The sequence below is a fragment of the Tinamus guttatus genome, unplaced genomic scaffold (genome assembly GCF_059628265.1).
Source record: "Tinamus guttatus ecotype Peru unplaced genomic scaffold, ASM5962826v1 Tinamus_guttatus_pri_ptg000116l, whole genome shotgun sequence".
NCBI classification, from domain to species: Eukaryota; Metazoa; Chordata; class Aves; order Tinamiformes; family Tinamidae; genus Tinamus; species Tinamus guttatus.
Window position 1 is genome coordinate 1,731,007 of NW_028288650.1, and position 17,350 is coordinate 1,748,356.

The window sequence follows — 17,350 nt, forward strand, 5'->3', positions numbered from 1 at the left end:
TATTTCACCAAGTCAGGCCCCAACCAAAAGGAAGGACACTGCCTGAAATTACCATTTATTGAACAGAACCTCTGCACCCACTGAATTCTCAGTTATTCTCCCAAACACACTATAATCTTCCACTTACCTCATCTGTTGCTTTCTTGCTCATTGACCTTTCTACTTCTCTGTTCACCTACTGTTCCTAACTATTACCTCCCACATGAGAAACCCACCTGTAATCTTTGCAGCCTTTTCCTCTTGATTCACTCTGTTTTCTTCATCTTCTTCATTGTCTTCCTCAAAGTCATCTAGATTTCCAATATCGGCTTGTTTCATACTCATCAAGCTAGCCAGGCTTTGCATATCTTCATCCCTAAGCAACAAATTTTAAAGCAGGCATTAAAAATCCAGCCATTAAGACCATATCTGATACTACGTAGAAGATTTTTAAGAATACAATATTTTTATGTTTTCTTTTCTTCCCTCAGCTTGGATCTTGCAGGAATAAAGATGCTACACAAACCACGCACAAGTTTGCGCTGTGAACTCCGAAACTCAGAAGCACTTAAAACATGGGAATTAATCCCAGCATCTTAAAATACTGTTAAACCCAGAAATTCTTTGGGGAAATTCACTTTGCACTCAAGAGTTCACAATAATCAGCACCACAGACCTTCCCGTCATCTGGGAAGAGCAAGTGTTTTATAATATAAATAAGAACAATTAATAATAATTCCAGAACAAGTAACTATTGGGAAGTTGCAAAGACCTTTCCTTTCATGCTATATGCTCCAGGATTCATCATCCTGTTTTGATAATCAATAGATTAAATCAGATAAAACACAGGAAAAGAAGGCAGCATCAGGCGAGTCAAACTCAACATGTTCTAACTGTGTAGCTAGGATGCTCATGGGAGCAGGTATGTATTAAAATCCTTCCCCTGGGAGAAAGATTCCTTGCAAATCAGCCCTGATCTAGCTCATGTTTTCTCACCTTGTGTTTGTTCACACACGGAACACCTGAATTCTCACTTTTGTTTTGACTAATAGGACACTCTTGACCTCCCCAAAGTTACGTATACAACAAAACAGTGCTTTCACAAGCACTTTTTTTTTTTTTTTTAATTCCTGGTTCAGGGCAGTAGTGAAGCCCCACTCCTAAGTGGGAATGTATCTTTGAATCCAATTGATTTCCTCCAAAAGAAGGTTTGTCCTAAAAAGACCCATTTTTACAAAGCAGCACAAAGCAGGCTAGCTGCTTAAAATTAAAAACAAAATGAAACCAAACCCCACTTACGTGGCTTTTCCTTCCCTCAGGAAAATACAAGATAGAGAGAACTGCAGTGTGGCAGATACCACTTTTTTGGACAAAGGTTTGAATTTCAACTTGACATCGGTCTGGGTAGGCATGGGGCTCGCATACTGCTTCATGTTGATGTTGCTGGTGGCAAGTGCCTTTCTGCGTCCAGAAGGAGATTCCTGAAAGTGGACCAAAAAAAAAAGAACATTAAAGGTGCAAGGGGTTGTTGCAATAAAACCCTCATGTACATAAAACCAACAAAAAACAACCAAACAGGAAAATAAGGAATTTGTTAAATCTGCATCGTTCTTCTTCCAACTGTGCAGCCACAAGGGATTGCTATGATCCTCTCCAGGGACAAAAAGCCAGCTCTAAAAGCAGCCCCACCACCGACGATGGCCCTTTGAAGACAGGCCCAGTGGACAAATTGGTTTTTAACTAGGGAATTTTCATATCAGATGCTCAGTCATCGAGGCTCGTATCATCTCACAGCCTCTTCCACTGCAGGTTTCCATGTAAGCAAATGGCAATATATCTCTGCTACTCCTTTAGAGAACTGGACCAGGTTTTTATCCAAAGCACATAAGATAACAGGGTTTAATAGTACCTATGTTTCTATACAAAATAGTAACAGAACATTAAGGTACTACTTTGAGCCACTAGCAATATCTAGCACTCAACTATAACACCTAAATATTTTTGAAAGCAAGATTACTTCTCACTAGTGTTGCACATGCACTATCAAGAGTCACTGGTTTCTGAAATTAAGGCTGACAGTCCTTCCAAAAACATCAATAAAAACTGTACAAGAAAAAAAAAAAAGGTAAGAGAAAGATAGAAGACTAAATTGTATTTCAAGATAAAGGTGTTGCTCACAGTTCAGTAATTCAGACATAAATTAATCTAAAATGCATCTAAGAATCTACTCGCTGTGTTTGATATCAGCATAAGTAGGAAAGGAATGATTACATGTAATAAGGCTCTAGTAACAAAAATAAATCAGGAAAGCCCTGATGTTAACTCTTTTGAAAGATGCTCTCACAATAAGTCTACATTTTATTGCAGCTGACAATTTGTGTTGAATATGGAGTAGTAATTCAATCAAAACATTCAGGCATCCTTTTTCAAAGTACTTGACATTTCCGCCCAGTAGAATAAGGCAGACTGTAATATGTCATTCCCCAAAGAATACCTTGTTTAAAAAACTAGCCTTATCTGTCAGATTACGCGCAGCAATATTATACAGAACTATTAGTGCATGTAGATACCTTATGAATGAATTTCAAAAAAATGCATCAAACACTCGAGAAGGATTTAGGCCCTCTCAGAAGGAAGACTTAAGAATATGCAAATACTCTTCGCAGCAGCAAGTTGAGCAGATGTGACTATCACAAACACCATGAGGGCTCATCCTCGGCCACCACTGCCAATCAAGGAGCAAGATTAAGCTCCGCATCACCCAACACCCGGGCCCAGTATTGAGCTGCTCCCCTACCACAACCATCGCCCTTGTTCCAACCCTGGGCCCACATTACTAATCACTTTGGTGGGTGATCACCCTTGGTTTTAGCTAACAGGCCGCTTCAGATGCACAACGTGATGTACCTGAAGGGACGTTCCTGCAGAGCATCAGTGTATCACTGCTGGATTTGGCGTCGTGCTCGTCTTACTTTCTTCCCTCTCCCTCACGACTTCCTGAAGACGCCAAAACACGACCAGGAGTGGCCAGAAAGGCTTTTCCCGAGAGGACATTACATAACGGGACGAGGCCCCCAAGCAAAGCGGGGAAAGGACACGAAATTCCAGGCCCATGAAGGGGGGCCCTTAAGCAGCAACAGTCATTAAAAAAAAGGGCTGGTAACGAAGCAGCCCTTGAGAAAACCCTGCTGCCCCCAGAGGAGGCAATCGCATTCCCCGTGCTGAACGTTCTCCTCCCTGTGCATTATCTGTTAGCTGGGCCTGCCACAGAGACAGGCGGCCGCGTCCTGCGATACTCATGGCAACAAGGTCCCATCCAGGGTTATTTCAGCACAGTATCATTATGCTTTGGCAAACAACTTAAAAACCCTTCCCGCCTCTTATCTTAAGTTGCTGTTAAATGCTGCTGCTATCAAGAAATAGAAGCCGGCCCCGGCAAACATCTCGGATCTCCCCATTGCTATTCACCGCGGTACTAATGCACATTACATGTTCAATCCTCCCTTGCTGCTTCTATGACAAAGCGCTCGTCAAAAACAGATTTCATTTTTTCTGTGTATGCACAAATTAGTTATGGATGATTAGCAAAGCATTCACTCTTTTATTTGCTTTGGCGGCGACTTGATCCGTGTTACATTCATGTGAGGGAAGCACTTTATTTTATGTTGATTAAATATGAAACACTGTACTGTTGATAAAAGGAGTCGTGTTCAGGTCTGCATATTACACTGACAAAAGCTGCATGTGCCTGGGCTAACATTTTCTTAAACAAGTTTTTCCAGATTTTTAATTGTGAAAAACTTAATACACAAATTGTTTTCTCCTCACCAAGTCATGGGCACTAAGAGCTTTATGTCTTAAAGCAATTTGTTGCCGTCCTAACAGGCAGCAATAATTATTGCATGTTCAACACGGTAACATAAAGGAATTTTCGAGAGTTTCAGTTCCTTTAAAAAGCCACCTCTAAGGTCCATCATTTACAGTATAAAACATAGCCACAAAAGGCTGCAAGACAGAGTAGAACAGAGAGCAAATGGACGTAAAAAATCCTTATTACATGAGAAGCACGAGAAAAGGAGGATGTATGGGAACATTCCTAAGGTGTTTTGTTGTGCTCTTGTGTTACTGGCTCTGGCCATCACGGGGTACCACATGCCTAAATGCCTGACTGTGAGGCCTATAAATCTCCTATTTCCATTAAACACAGCGATAGAGTGACATCATATAGGGCACATTTCAGTCCAGCAAGGTATTCATCTTCAAACATGTGATTTAGGTGCAATTAAATCAAGTTCAGAAAAGCCGTGTGATTAAGCACCTTGTTAAACCCGGGAACAAATTATTAGCCCTTATAAAACAGGAGATGCTATCGCGGGGTTTATGGCACCCGAAAGCACCTCCGCGCGCGCTCCCTTGTGCAAGAGGGGGCTTGTTTTGGGGTTACCTACACGGCACCACGTGCAGGAGATGCCTCCTAAGGCACAAATCTCACCCAGGCCACGTGGCCTCGCTCTGCTACAAACTTCCCACAAAGCAGGATGGTGTCGTGCCGTAATAAAACCTCCCCCGACCTGCATTACAAAAACAAGCGTTTTTCTTAAAAACAGGAACTTAGGGGGTTTGGCCTCCTACCAAGGGTGGTGGGACGTGCCGGACGGCTCCTCTACCTTGCACAGCTCTGGGTGAAAGCGAGACCAAGGTGAAGGCTTCCAAAAAGGCATTTTTTTTTGCTTGGGGTCACCCGAGAACACGCGAGGATACAAATGGATAAATGCTCGCACGCGCCTCCTTGCCTTTATTCCCACTCCCTGGAATGAGGCCAGCGCCATCTAAGCAGCGCGCCCTGCTCTCCTCCACTCCCCCTTGCAAAAATTTCCGACTCCTGCTCCTACGCAGCCAATTTCCTCCTCCTTTGCCGTCTGGGCCCCAGCTTAAACGGCAGAAAAACAAACCCAGACAAAGCGCCGCATTCCCGGGCTCCTCTCCGAGGCCCAGTTTCCGTGTCTTTCCACCAGGCTCCCTGTACCCTCCCACACGCCGAAGGTCTCGTGTTTGCAGGCCCAGGACGAAAACCTGCCCGTTCTGTCCCGAATGGGGGGCAAACCCTGTCCCTCTCGGGGGGTCTGCGCGTGTCCTTGGCCACACCGACTTCTGCAGGAAATCCCAGCGCTCCAGGGCTGCTCCCACCCTGTTAGTTCCCATCCTACGGACACGGCCCCTTCCTACCCGCACGTCACCGCCTCCGGGGCGCTTCAGCGCATCGTGTAGCCCTGTTTTAAGTCTGAAACCCCAAAGTGACAAACCAAACCGCCAGCATGTCACATATTGCACGGCGTCCCGTTCATTTATACTGTCCACACATCATGTTATCAGATTCCCACACGTGATAATACAAACACATGCAACATACATGCATGCAAATTTACATACAAACACATGCGACCAGGGCCAGCTTCAAGTAACATCTACAGATTCTAATATTTTCATTTTAAATGTTATTCTCTCTAGTCCAGCAAGCCATTTCTAGAATGTATAGAAGGATTGCCAACATATCTAAGGGTGTCCTATGAGCGAGTTCACATATGTATAAAAAGCACAGACTGTGCAAACGGTTTATTAACAAACTCCATCTGCACCCAAAACAAGTATAAAGTAATAAATACAGAGCCACTCTGATGAAAACACGCTCATCTCCACCTCTCAGCTGTGGAGACAACCCAGCTGAGAGAATTAAGGGAACGCTCAGTGTTCCTTAACTTAATTCTGGATCCATCCCTTGCATTTGGTGGCTCCGGCCCTGCTCCGAAGGGCATCGGCCGCGCGGGCCGCTCGGTGCCACCACGGGCGGAATCGGCTCCCGCGTGGAGGCCCTGCCATTATCCAGCTCACATAACTGGAAATTCACGCCCGGCGCTCTAAATTGGCTTAACCAGGAGCATCTGCAGGACTTTAATTAATTACAGCAATTGGCGTACCTTAAAAGTAGACGCGCCGATCCGAAATGATAAGGCACTCGGAATAATCACTGCGAGGCGGAATTAACGCCGCTCTGCCCGAAACACAAGCGAGAGGACGTGGCCGGCCAAGGCAAAACCCTTCCCTTTCCCCTTCCCAAGTCTTGAAATCCAGAACCCAGGACACACGGATGGTCACCGTGTAGTTTTGAGTGCGCCCCATACCAAAAAACAGGAAAGGTCCCACATCAGGCTCAGACTGAAGGCTTCTTGCCACCACGAGCTAAGCTGCAGGAGGAGGCCCACAACCTACACAAATATATAATAGTTTTCCCCTGACATCTACAGCTCTAAATAACACTAGAATTACCTTTTTAAAAAAAAAGCTGAGACGAAAAATTAAGCAAACAACCAACCAACCCCACACCCCCCACACACACTTTGGTCCTTTCATTTTCAGCAATTAGAAAGTTCTGCTTAAAATGATTTTTTTTTAATAGCTTGACAGGGAGATCTATTTTTTATATCCCAGACACATCTTGAAGCTGTTCTTTAACAGGCTTCATACCAATTCCTGCCGTACCGCAGAACGGCACTACCCAGATTTGTTGCGACTTGCTTCTGCACAATTTGTGATTTAAGGACAGATTTTTTTTGTTTGGCTAATTACCACCATGCCACACGGGAATCTGAAGGGCCTTATCTGCAGACAAAACCTCAACTGCCCCGAATTTAAACAGTTCAACATCTTTTTATTAAGTTGATCAAATTTGATCCTCAAGTCCATGCCTAATTCAGGGATAAAAAACCCCACCTGGTAGCTGAGGTACTATTAAACCCAGCTTTGCTACTGCACTATGCAGTTCCCAACCGAGTTATTTATGGAACGCTGTGGAAGCAGCGTGAATTTCACAATTCCAGTGGCTATTTTGCAGTTCTGGAAGCATTTTTAGCCACAAAGCAGCCCGAGAACCCTGAACGCGACCGTGATGAGGAGCCGCTTATAAACGTTAATCTGGAATCGATGTGTGCTACGAAGGTATCAGCCTCTGAGGAGAAAAAAAAATACAATAAAGGCCACGGTGCAGCAGAAACCTGAAGTATAAAATAATAATTTGTATTTACCACTGATCCTTATGCCACCCTGGCACTCATTTCCAAAGGAGAGGGATCGTAAGTGCACGATGCGAGTTATTCGCTGACTAAATACCAGCACGAAATGCTACAATATAAAGGTTGGAAGGATTAGCACAAAAGGTCCCACTCCAAGACAAATGTCTCCTTCATAGTTCAGTTCACAGCCATCGTGACTGCTCAGTCAGGCCTGCCGCTGCAGAAAGCTTTGTGTATACCTCAAAACCAAACACGCTCAACACTTTCAAAATGTCTTGTTGATACTAGCATATTTTTTTTGAAGAGATTTTAATTACCACTGTGCTGAAACAGGCTTTTTTTTTTCTCAACGCTGAAAGAGCAGCAAATAGTCACTGCTTCGAAGCCGGGCACCTCCTGAAACAACTTCTGCGGGGGGGATTACAACTGCTTTCTGCAAGCAGAAAGAAAAGCTAAAAGACAAAACAGAACAGCAAAACCCCCGCCTATTTCATCCCAATATTTTGCGTTTGCAAATGCTTTACAATATTAGTATGGTATAATAGCTGCTTTAGAAAAATAACCGCATTATTAGCACTAAAATATACTGCTTTTTTGCTCTAACAGTAAAATTGGAAGGGAATTTTCAAGCAAGCCATAGGTCCGTGGCGGGCAGGAGAGGGGGGAAATAAGGAGGAACGGAGATTTCTACGTGGATATCTGAATTTAAATGCTCTTCTCTAAAGATGACACCGCACCAGACGCTTCAGCGGTGCCTGGGCTCTCCTTATCTTCCTCCAACTCCATTTTTCCCCAAGGATCGGGTCCCTGGCGTTTCACCACGGATCACGTCACGGCACCGGAGGAAGGGGCTGCCTTTTGGGGCAGCGATTTTGTCCCCCGGCGCCGTGGCAATTTTTGGACTCCCTCTACCGGCACACGCCAAAAAAAGGAGGGGAGGAAGCCCCTGGCCGGGGCTGCGGCTCCCGAGGCACAAGGACATGGCCCTTTGGGCCACCTCGGCACAACAGGCAGCTCCAATCCCGGGGATTTTTAACCCCGCGGCGGATCTGGCTCCCATTTCCTTGGCGCGGACCCGGAGGGAGCGGCTCGGAGCGCCTGGCTCCGGCTCGGCCAGGGATGCGGGAAGCCAGCGCCGGGCTCCGGCTCCGCTGGAGCAGCCCGGCTTAGCAACAGGCAAAACCATCCCGAGTCACCCGTTCCCCGCGAGCCCGTGCTCCCTGAACCGTTTTATATGAAAATGGGATCGTTCTAAACACCACCCGCACGAGCAGCATTGTTTGACACGGTGCCATTTTGATGATAAATTGCAATCTACAGCTCAAATAATTCTACCCAGGGATTAACATTTCAGAGGCTGAGCCCGAGATTACGTGCGGGGATCTCGGATTTCATCCTCTCCCTTCGGCACAATAGCTCATTCTTCCCTTTTTCATCCATTCTCTCGCGAGGGGTCAGGACAGCTTAGCCTCGCCGCTCCATTCATCTCATCCCGCGCTCGCCGGGCGCCTCGCGGCCTCCGCTCTCCCGCGCGGAGCCGCCGCTCGCGTAACGCGGGGCGTCCCCGGGCGCAGGGTGCCATCCAGCGGCGAGCGCGAGACGGGGCTCCGCGGGGACGCGCCAAAATCCACGGGATTGGGGGCAATTCGGGCCCCTGTTTGGCTTCTGAAGCACCAAACTTGGCAAACTGAAGCACCAAAAGTTCCACAGGAACTTAAGGAAAAATTTATTCACAGTGAGGGTGACAGAGCACTGGAACAGGCTGCCCAGAGAGGTTGTGGAGTCTCCTTCTCTGGAGATCTTCAAACCCGCTTGGACGCAGTCCTGTGCCACGTGCTCTAGGTGACCCTGCGTGTGCAGGGGGGTTGGACTAGATGACTCTAGAGGTCCCTTCCAACCTTAAGCATCCTGTGATTCTATGATTCCTGCATTTTGCACTTCGGGGCTGGTAGATCGGCCTCCAAGCCTTGTTTTGCTGCTGCCCCATGGGCCTTCCCAGCTCCACCACAGCCAAAACCCATCTCATATTTAACTACTTTCTGGCAACGCACGTGCTACGGATCCCAATTCCATCCTGCCTGCTACTCCAATGAGCCTAAACACAACCCGTTTGTCCCTGAGAGGAAAGAAAACTCCCCCGAGCACATTGAGACCAAAAGAGGGAAGCGGACCAGATTTTACACGTGAAAACCCATTTGGCCCTTCAGAGAACAGGGGCATCCCTGCTGCTGCGGGAGCAGTTTCCTACTGGATTCATCTCATGCAGGAGTGTTTTGCTTGACGGGGATGAGATGAGGTTACTGAAGAGCACCCCTTGGACCTGGGCACATTGTGGCCATCAACACCAGAAGATTTCCAGAACCTCCTTGGATGTGGGCACATTGTGGCCATCAACACCAGAAGATTTCCAGAACCTCAGCTGTCCCTTCGAGGAGCATTTTCCAGCTTGCAGTTGCAAGGAAAACGCAAGCGGAATGTAACGGACACAACTCTCTTCATTTTCAAAAGCGCTTGGCTCCAAAACGCAGCAATCCAGCCACATCCGCGCAACGGCTCCTGTTTTTGAGGATGCCACTGACCGTGTTTTCCTCTTGCCAGAGGAGACTCCCTGCCCCAGGAAGGTAAATTATGAACGTCCCTCCACGGGCGCCTTTGGTGGAGCAAAGGAATCGGCGCTGCAGGAGGAGGTTGCTCCTCAGCATTCCCGTTTTCCTCCCTCCCAGGCGGGTTTCCGATCCCGCCTTCGCGCCGGGTCGTGTCCGCGAGGCGGCCACGTGCCTGCTGCTCCAAGGAGCTCCAATCCCGCTAAACCCGAGGGGTCACTTTATGGTGCTTCACTCACACACGGGATCGCTTCCGAACGAAGCACACGCCGAGGGGACTGTCTGAAACGGCATCCATTAAGTTTTGGAGGTCAATTAATTGCAGTTATATTAAACTCTATTAAGCCGGCTAACGACCTAAGATAAGAGGCTGCAGGCAACAAGACTCAGAGCAATCCCTTTGCCACAGGGTTTTCCTAAAAACAAAGCATTCCAGGAACATAAAACTCATTTTCTGTCAGCCGGCCAATGATTCTGTTCTACTGCAGGCCACTCTTTTCAAATAATATGCCCTGCCTTAAGTAGTGACCACTTACAAGTACAACCCTATTCAATTACATGAGGCCAAGCAGAATTTTACAGAATAATGGCTATTCCGATTGCCTTTTGACACGTTTCTCTAGGGTATTATATGTAAGGTATTATCTCAAATCACGCGACGCATTCAACTTCCAAATATCTGCTTTGGAAGGTGACTTGCATCAAAATATATTTTTCATTAACCGGTCCTGGCATTTTTTCCCATATTGGATGTCTACGTAATTTGAACGGATGCAGTATATGCTGTTTTAGCACTGCATGGCTACCGGGTCCAAAATGAGATTTCTCTCTCATAATGTTGCCCCAGCGAGCGCCATTTCAGATAATGACATCCCGAACGGCATCGAGAGCCAACAGATATTTGTGTATGTGTATAAATATAAAAATGCACTTGAGCACGCAAACCCAGGGAAGAGCGGCACGCTCAACAAGCTTAAAAGCAAACACTTTTCTATTAAAACACAAGTTGGCCAGCTCAGCTTACGCCTGGAGTATGATTAGAACCCCACTGCAAAACAATTACCAAGAAACTACTCGATATTTGATGTCTGAAAAAGAAAAGACCTCATGCAGACTCTGTCTCTTGTGCGAGCTGGCGAGTATATTTTACTGCTGATTTTCTATGAATAAACATATGCTAAGAACTGCTGGAACACGCTGCTGGTTTTAAACACGCCTAATGCAGCAGTATTAGAGGTTTGCTTCCAAAGTGGCCTGCCTTGTTTATGAGCTTCCGAGGAACAGCACGGACCGCGACGCGGACGAGCCGGCTCGCGCGGCACTTCTAGTGGGAAATCAAACAACAAAAAAATGTGAGCAAAATGGTACCAGCAATTTAGGAAACGGTTGTACTTTACCACTGTGAATCAATAATAACCATAAAAATTATATGTCATCAAACTCATCTTGCTGTACGCATCCAGCACTTAGTGAGCTTATAAAACTCGAGGGTAATAACCAGGCTGTTCTGTGCAGCTCCCAGCGCTCTCCTCTCTCCAGCCTCCATTTGCGAGACCCTCTCGTGTAACCGTAGCGCAAATATCAGAAAATAACATTATTTCTCCTTTCTGAAGTTTTCAACTGAAAGACTAACACGGTTCTCGCGATTGTCCTGTAATCTGGAAACAAGTATTTTTGGTCGCTTCATCTACTGCGGTTATTAGCATTGCATCAGAAAACATTCGCCATTTGAAGCAGTTTAGGCAGTGCGTTTCATTTGGGAGATAGAGATCAACCAAAAGAATTATTACTACATTTGAAAAAACACAATAGAAGAGAGTCGGATGGATTAAAAAAGATCCATGCTCCAGTGATTCAAGATAAATAAGGAATTAAAAGTGTAAAAAGTGAAATTTGGTGTTAAAAGTTCTCTTATTTAAATAAGGACTGATGTTCATCTCATAGCTGGTGGTTAACAGATCATTACGTATTAATGACGCAAAGGATGAGCAACATCCCAATTTCTGGCATATTTTTGCTTTGGGCAGAAATTACTTGTCCGTCACAGATAACAAATACATTGGCATTTTGGGGCAGTTTCTTGTTTTTCAGTATCGGGTGGAAACTTTCTGCAGCCAAACTCCTACCCACCATATATTACCCCCCTTGCTCCTACCATAAACAGGCTGGTCCATCAAGGCGAAAACTGCTACACGTTTTGCTCCAAAAACCTAATCTCAGAGATTTCCGAGCTCGAACAAAGTGCTAAATCGTTAATGGAAGCAGAGACTAAAAGTAAAACAACTTTTCTGATTCTCCATTAAATTCAAAGCAGAGCAAGAGTGAGATGGCTGACAAAGCAGCATTTAATTCCTCGCTGTATCTAGACCAGAATATCCAGCCTAATTTACACAGACAGTCACAGTTCACATAATCACATACAGCAGAATATGACAGGGGAATTAAAGGACCAGGAAAGCATGTCTGAACTTTGAGCTTCCTACTCTAAATGTATTAAATGCAGACATTTAATTCAGGAAAAGGCCAACCTGGTTGTTTCTTATTTTAAGCCAAAAATATATTTCAAGCAGAAAATACAAAACGAACGGTATAGCTTTTCTGATGATTTTCTTTAATAAATCAAATAGCCAATTTAAACTTAAGCTCCCACAGGCTACCATGATGCACGGGGAGAGATAGCCAAGAATCTGTAATAAATTCTGGGATAGCAGCTGATGAGCAAATAAGGAACTGTCTTATTCTCCATGCCAGTCCCCTTTCCCTGGCTTCTTTTTGCCCATGGAGTTGACAGGACTATCCAAGAATTCCAATTCTCTGTGCTGTGGTGGCACCTTTCCCTAATTGCTCCTTTCTAGAAACGGGTATGAGGCTTTGCTGTTATTCTGATGGAAAGCAAAACTTACCTCTCAAAGCCAGCGTAGCTCCTGCACTAGGGTGAAGCTAAAACTCAGCCCAAATCCTGGTTTTTACCACCATCACGGGCTAATTGCTGCTCAAGTCCATGGGAACTGGCTTTTCTTGAAAGTCTCACTTGGAAAATATTTGAACTTGTATCTAATGAAAACTCCTGCTAATGCCTCGTTTTATTATACTGCGTTAATTAAAAAATGTCAAACCTCAAGTTTAGAACCAAACTCATTTTTTACATCCCTTTTATCTGCCCTCTTCTTCCTATTCACTTCACGTTATTTATTATTACCCATGTTTGTGTTGTCAATCTAAAAATACAGCAGATGGGTATTTTAGGAGAGGGAAATCATTTCTCCCAGCCTGTGAAGGCTTCATCATGCTTTGGGGTATTCAGAAAGGAGACAAAAATCAAAAGCAACCACAGAATTTCTTGGGGAAAGACTAGAACAATACCATTGATCCTATAAAATTAAATCAGATTTTTCTGCAAGTTTTAAGTTCTTTGTGGTGTTTCTTTCATTTCGAGGCTTTGCTTGCGTTAGAGCTCCGGATGGTTCCGAAACCTAAAGCCTCTTCTTGGGTTAAGGCTCTCCAAGTTAAGCAAAAGCAACAGGCAAAATGAAGCAACCTCATTTTTCAGTTTAGACCAGTCATCCTCTCTATCTTTTGCTGTAAATCGATACGAACAGCAGCACCTAAACAGCTCTTTTTCTCCCCTTTTCCTTTTCTTTTTTTTTCTCCCCCTGTCTTCAGTTCAGCAATTTAGTTGGATATATTTTTCCCAGAAAAAAATTAAAGCTTGGATGCCTCTCATATAAGAATGTATATTTGCGATGTTACAAAGCCCTCTCGATTTAGAGGGGTGGCTTCTACAATAAAGATAAATCTGTAGTAAATCAAAAGGAATTTTATTTTCCTGGCGATTCTTCAAGATTCATCACTTTAAAATGCACTATTAGAGTGTCCTAAAAAGGGAGGTCAAAAAAAAAAGAAAAAACACACAAAAAAAGGCAAATCTACAGACACGTAGCTCCAGGGCAAGACCTGGAAGAGGTTGAGGACACCGTTTTTCCTGGGCCCCTTTGAGCACGGGGCAGCGTGACAGAGCAGGACACTTATGGGAATGAGTCCTTGGAAAGAGGATCTGTTAATGCAAACACTGGAAAGAAAATCCCACGTCTAATCACCATTAACCGCTGTTGTGGTTAATTAGGAGGAGAAAGAGGCTTCACACACACCGAAGGCGGAATCTGTTCTCCGTGTCCGTAAGCAGCAAGGCAAGAAACAGCAGCCTAAGGCTGCACCGACAGAGACCGAGACTAGAACATCTCCAGTGGTTGGACTGAGAGGCCATTTCTACACATTTTCTAAAAACCTCTTGGACAAATTTTATCTGGAATGATGCTGCTTCAGGCAACGGGACTGGATGAGGCTCCCTCCAGCCCAAGTTTCATGATTCTTACACAACTTTCCAGAAAGAGATGGGGACCTGTCCTCCGTTCACCTGCAGAGCTGGGAGGTCCTCTGTTAGCAGCAAACATGATGATCTAGAGGGCTGCCACATAAAAAGAGGATAAAGTCGTGACTGCCACTGCTTTGATTGCATCCTATGCTACTGGAAAGCATATATATATATATATATATATACATATATGTATATACATACATGCAGAAAGGTGTGTGGAAGGACAAGGAATGGAAGAGAGAAGATGGAGATGTCCAGCATGAACTTTGCAATATATTGGGCAGGCATTTCTTAACTATTAGAGGAAGGAAATCAGGGCTTAGAAAACATTTCTACAGGAAGGTGGAAAAGTTATTTCATATACCATATACCACATCCTTAACTTTTGAACAATCCTAGTAATTTTTCAGTTTCCTTTCAGAGCATGGAAAGTACTTGTCTCCGAAGCCACCACACAGGTAGAAGAAGGGTCCATCCTCAGAAGACCCATCTTCTATACTCTGCATGATGAGCAAACCATGACTGAGCACGCTAAGAGACAAAACGACACCCTTGTGACTCGAGCTACACTTCCATGAGACAAAGTTCCTGTAGGTAAAGCCAGGAAGAGCTTCCAAAGATCAGAACAAATCCCAAATTCCTCTGCAGTCAGTAAAAAGAGCACTTAAAACCATCACTCCTCTCCTGCTCCTTTCTTCTACCATTAGCTAGAAAACTTTCAGAGAGCAAGAGACATGTCCCAAATCCCAGCTCCGCTGAGCTCTTTGCAGCCTTCCTTCCTGACCCCATGATCTCGAGGCTGTTTGGGAGAGTTTCTCACCTGCTGCTAAAGGGGAAGTTCTTGTTGAGCAAAAGTATGCCAAGAAGGCCAAAAAACCCATTTGTGGAAAAGAAAAGAAACCAATGCTGAAGAAGTGACACTGCAAGCTGGAGCTCAAGCACTGGAGGAGAGAGATGGAAGAGGCTTTTTCTAATTTGGTAGTGAACTACTGGTGGCCTCAGCTGAAAATGAGTATCATCTTAGCTGATCCTTGCTCAGCCATAGGACCAAACAAAACAGGACCAAACAACCTTGAACAGTGACTTCTAACTGTCTTAATATTTTAATGTAAGCTCCAAAGAAATGGGGTTTACTGAAACGCAGGTGATGAAAGGGCTCCCTATTCCGTCAACTTGCTGGGCCTCAGTGTTTGGTTTTGCTAGTGTTGCTGGTCAGGAAGGTCCTTCAGATACCTGCAGGGGACTGGGACACGGATCTGAGCACGAGCACATTCCTTTAAGAAAACTGGAAAGCTCCAGGTTAAGCCTGGAAGTGATAAACGTCAGATTAATCATCTCGCTGGCTCCCGAATCTGGGATAAGCAGGTGCTTTGTGCCCAGGTGGTCCAGCGGTTGGACGATTTATCCCTCTCTGAAATAAATAAATGAAGATATCCTCATCCACCACTAAGCGGAGCTGTTACTCTTGGAAAAGATTCCCTCGGCGCTCCCAAGCCGCGTGTGCAGGGCAGGGTTGGCTTCCTTAGGGGCCCAAAAGCCAAAGCCTCTTCCCAACCCCGAAGCATCCGAGCAGCTCGGAGAGGGCTGGAGCCCAAAGCGAGCACGGGTGGGTCCTGCCAGCCCCACATCCCACAGCAGCATCCCAGGAAGACGGGCATGGAGCACGTCACCATTCCCTTGTTCTTGGGAAGTGACCGCGGCGGGTCCCTCCTCTCCACCCAGCCTCGGTTTTCTCCTTTCTAAAGGAAAACAGGGAACCTGCTTTTCCCTGAAAAGCAATATTCCAAGCTGAGAAGGGTGTGCACGGCGGCTCGGGATGGGCAGATGTCATAATCCAGCTCTAACTTGTTCACTCCTCTGCTCATAGAAAAATAATGTGTCATAACCCATAAAACATGAGTCATAGTCCAGCTATAACTTGTTTACTCCACAGCTCCCAGAAAAATAAAGCAATATATAACTTACAGGACAGGGAAAGCATTTAAGCCGTGTAGTGTAGCACTACCCCTCCTGTATTTTAATCAGGATGTAACTATTTTAACAAGCCTTTATTTTTATTACTACAGAACGACATTTTAGTGTGGTTCAGCTGCTCAAACCTTTTCAGCAATCAGGCATCCTTTAATCTTTTAAATAATTAAGGCCTACATGTGTAAGAAGAAAAACATAACATTCCAGCTTACATTCTCAATGACGAACGTCCATTCCTTGTCTTCAAACTCTTCAGCGTGCGGATCCTAGAAAAACAGAACAGAGAACTTGAGTCTAAAAATAATGCAGTGGGTAAGAAAAGTGTAATTCGGCGAGTAAGAAAAGTGTAATTCAGCCAACATTTTGAGAAGGAAATTCACACATGTATCTTTATCCACTAAAGATGTTACAAGAGAATACTCCAGCTGGGGTGCAGGCTTCGATGGCTGCCAACAGGGCCAGGAGCAAGTGGGCAAACTTGGAGCAATGCTAAAATAGGGATTCCCGGCCCTCCTCCGGAGCAGCCGGGGCTGCAAACCCAAGGAGGGGGCTGCTGTTTCGCCAGGCCCTGGGAAACGCCGGCAGCGCGCGGAGAAGCCAAGGCGCTTCCATGGGGATGTTGTAGGATCTGCGAATGGAACCGCCACAACCACGGGGACACCTGAAACACAGGCTAAACATGCAGCACCCCGAAAACGGGAATCGATGTGAAAAGCTGCTACTGGAAATCTTAAAACATGACTTTTTGTAAGCTCTTAAAAGCAACCAAGTGTTTTACATACTGCAAATGAGTGTAAAAATACCCGCTGCACTGCTGGCCATAATGATATATGGGCAACAGGCACAAATTATGTCTGGATATGCTCATATCCCCATTGATGTACTTGCAAATATCAGATTAAGTAATTATATACTCCCTGCATTAATCAGCTTTGTAGAATGATGCGTTGTGTAAATAATGTGCAGGATGCCTAGCTGGGCTGCTGTAGACCAGTTCTACACAGATTATCCATATTCCACCTATTAAATACTTATCACTTTTCATGAGTTAACCTGGGGCAATTACCTCTTTAATTTAATATTGCTTCCTCTGATACAGCATAAAATGATATAATGAGATTTAATGAGATCATTAATCATTTTATGTTTTAATAAGCTAGTCTTTAGTAAGTGACTGAACTCTTTAATATTTCATCCAGCTCTATTTTTTGCACAGCTCTCCCAAAAGCCAGTAAATGAGCTTGTAAAATTACCTAAAACCACTTGCAAAGTCAGGGCATGGTCGCATGGTATTTCAGCCCAGGTAACAAATCAAACAACTTTGTTTTGGCCATGCAAGGCAATAATCCAGAAAG

General features: G+C 45.0%; 1 protein-coding gene across 11 annotated transcripts in view; it reads right to left on the bottom strand.

Annotated features, from left to right (window-relative positions):
* EHBP1 (EH domain binding protein 1) overlaps positions 1 to 17,350 on the bottom strand; it is a 156,428-nt gene that overhangs the window by 110,202 nt on the left and 28,876 nt on the right. For all 11 annotated transcript variants that reach the window (XM_088521261.1, XM_088521260.1, XM_088521263.1 and 8 more), the window contains exons 4-6: positions 16,208 to 16,261; positions 1,279 to 1,460; positions 216 to 355 (exon numbers count right to left, since the gene is read on the bottom strand). In XM_088521261.1, the coding sequence (XP_088377387.1) occupies positions 216 to 355; positions 1,279 to 1,460; positions 16,208 to 16,261 (376 nt within the window). The remainder of the gene's footprint in view (positions 1 to 215; positions 356 to 1,278; positions 1,461 to 16,207; positions 16,262 to 17,350) is intronic.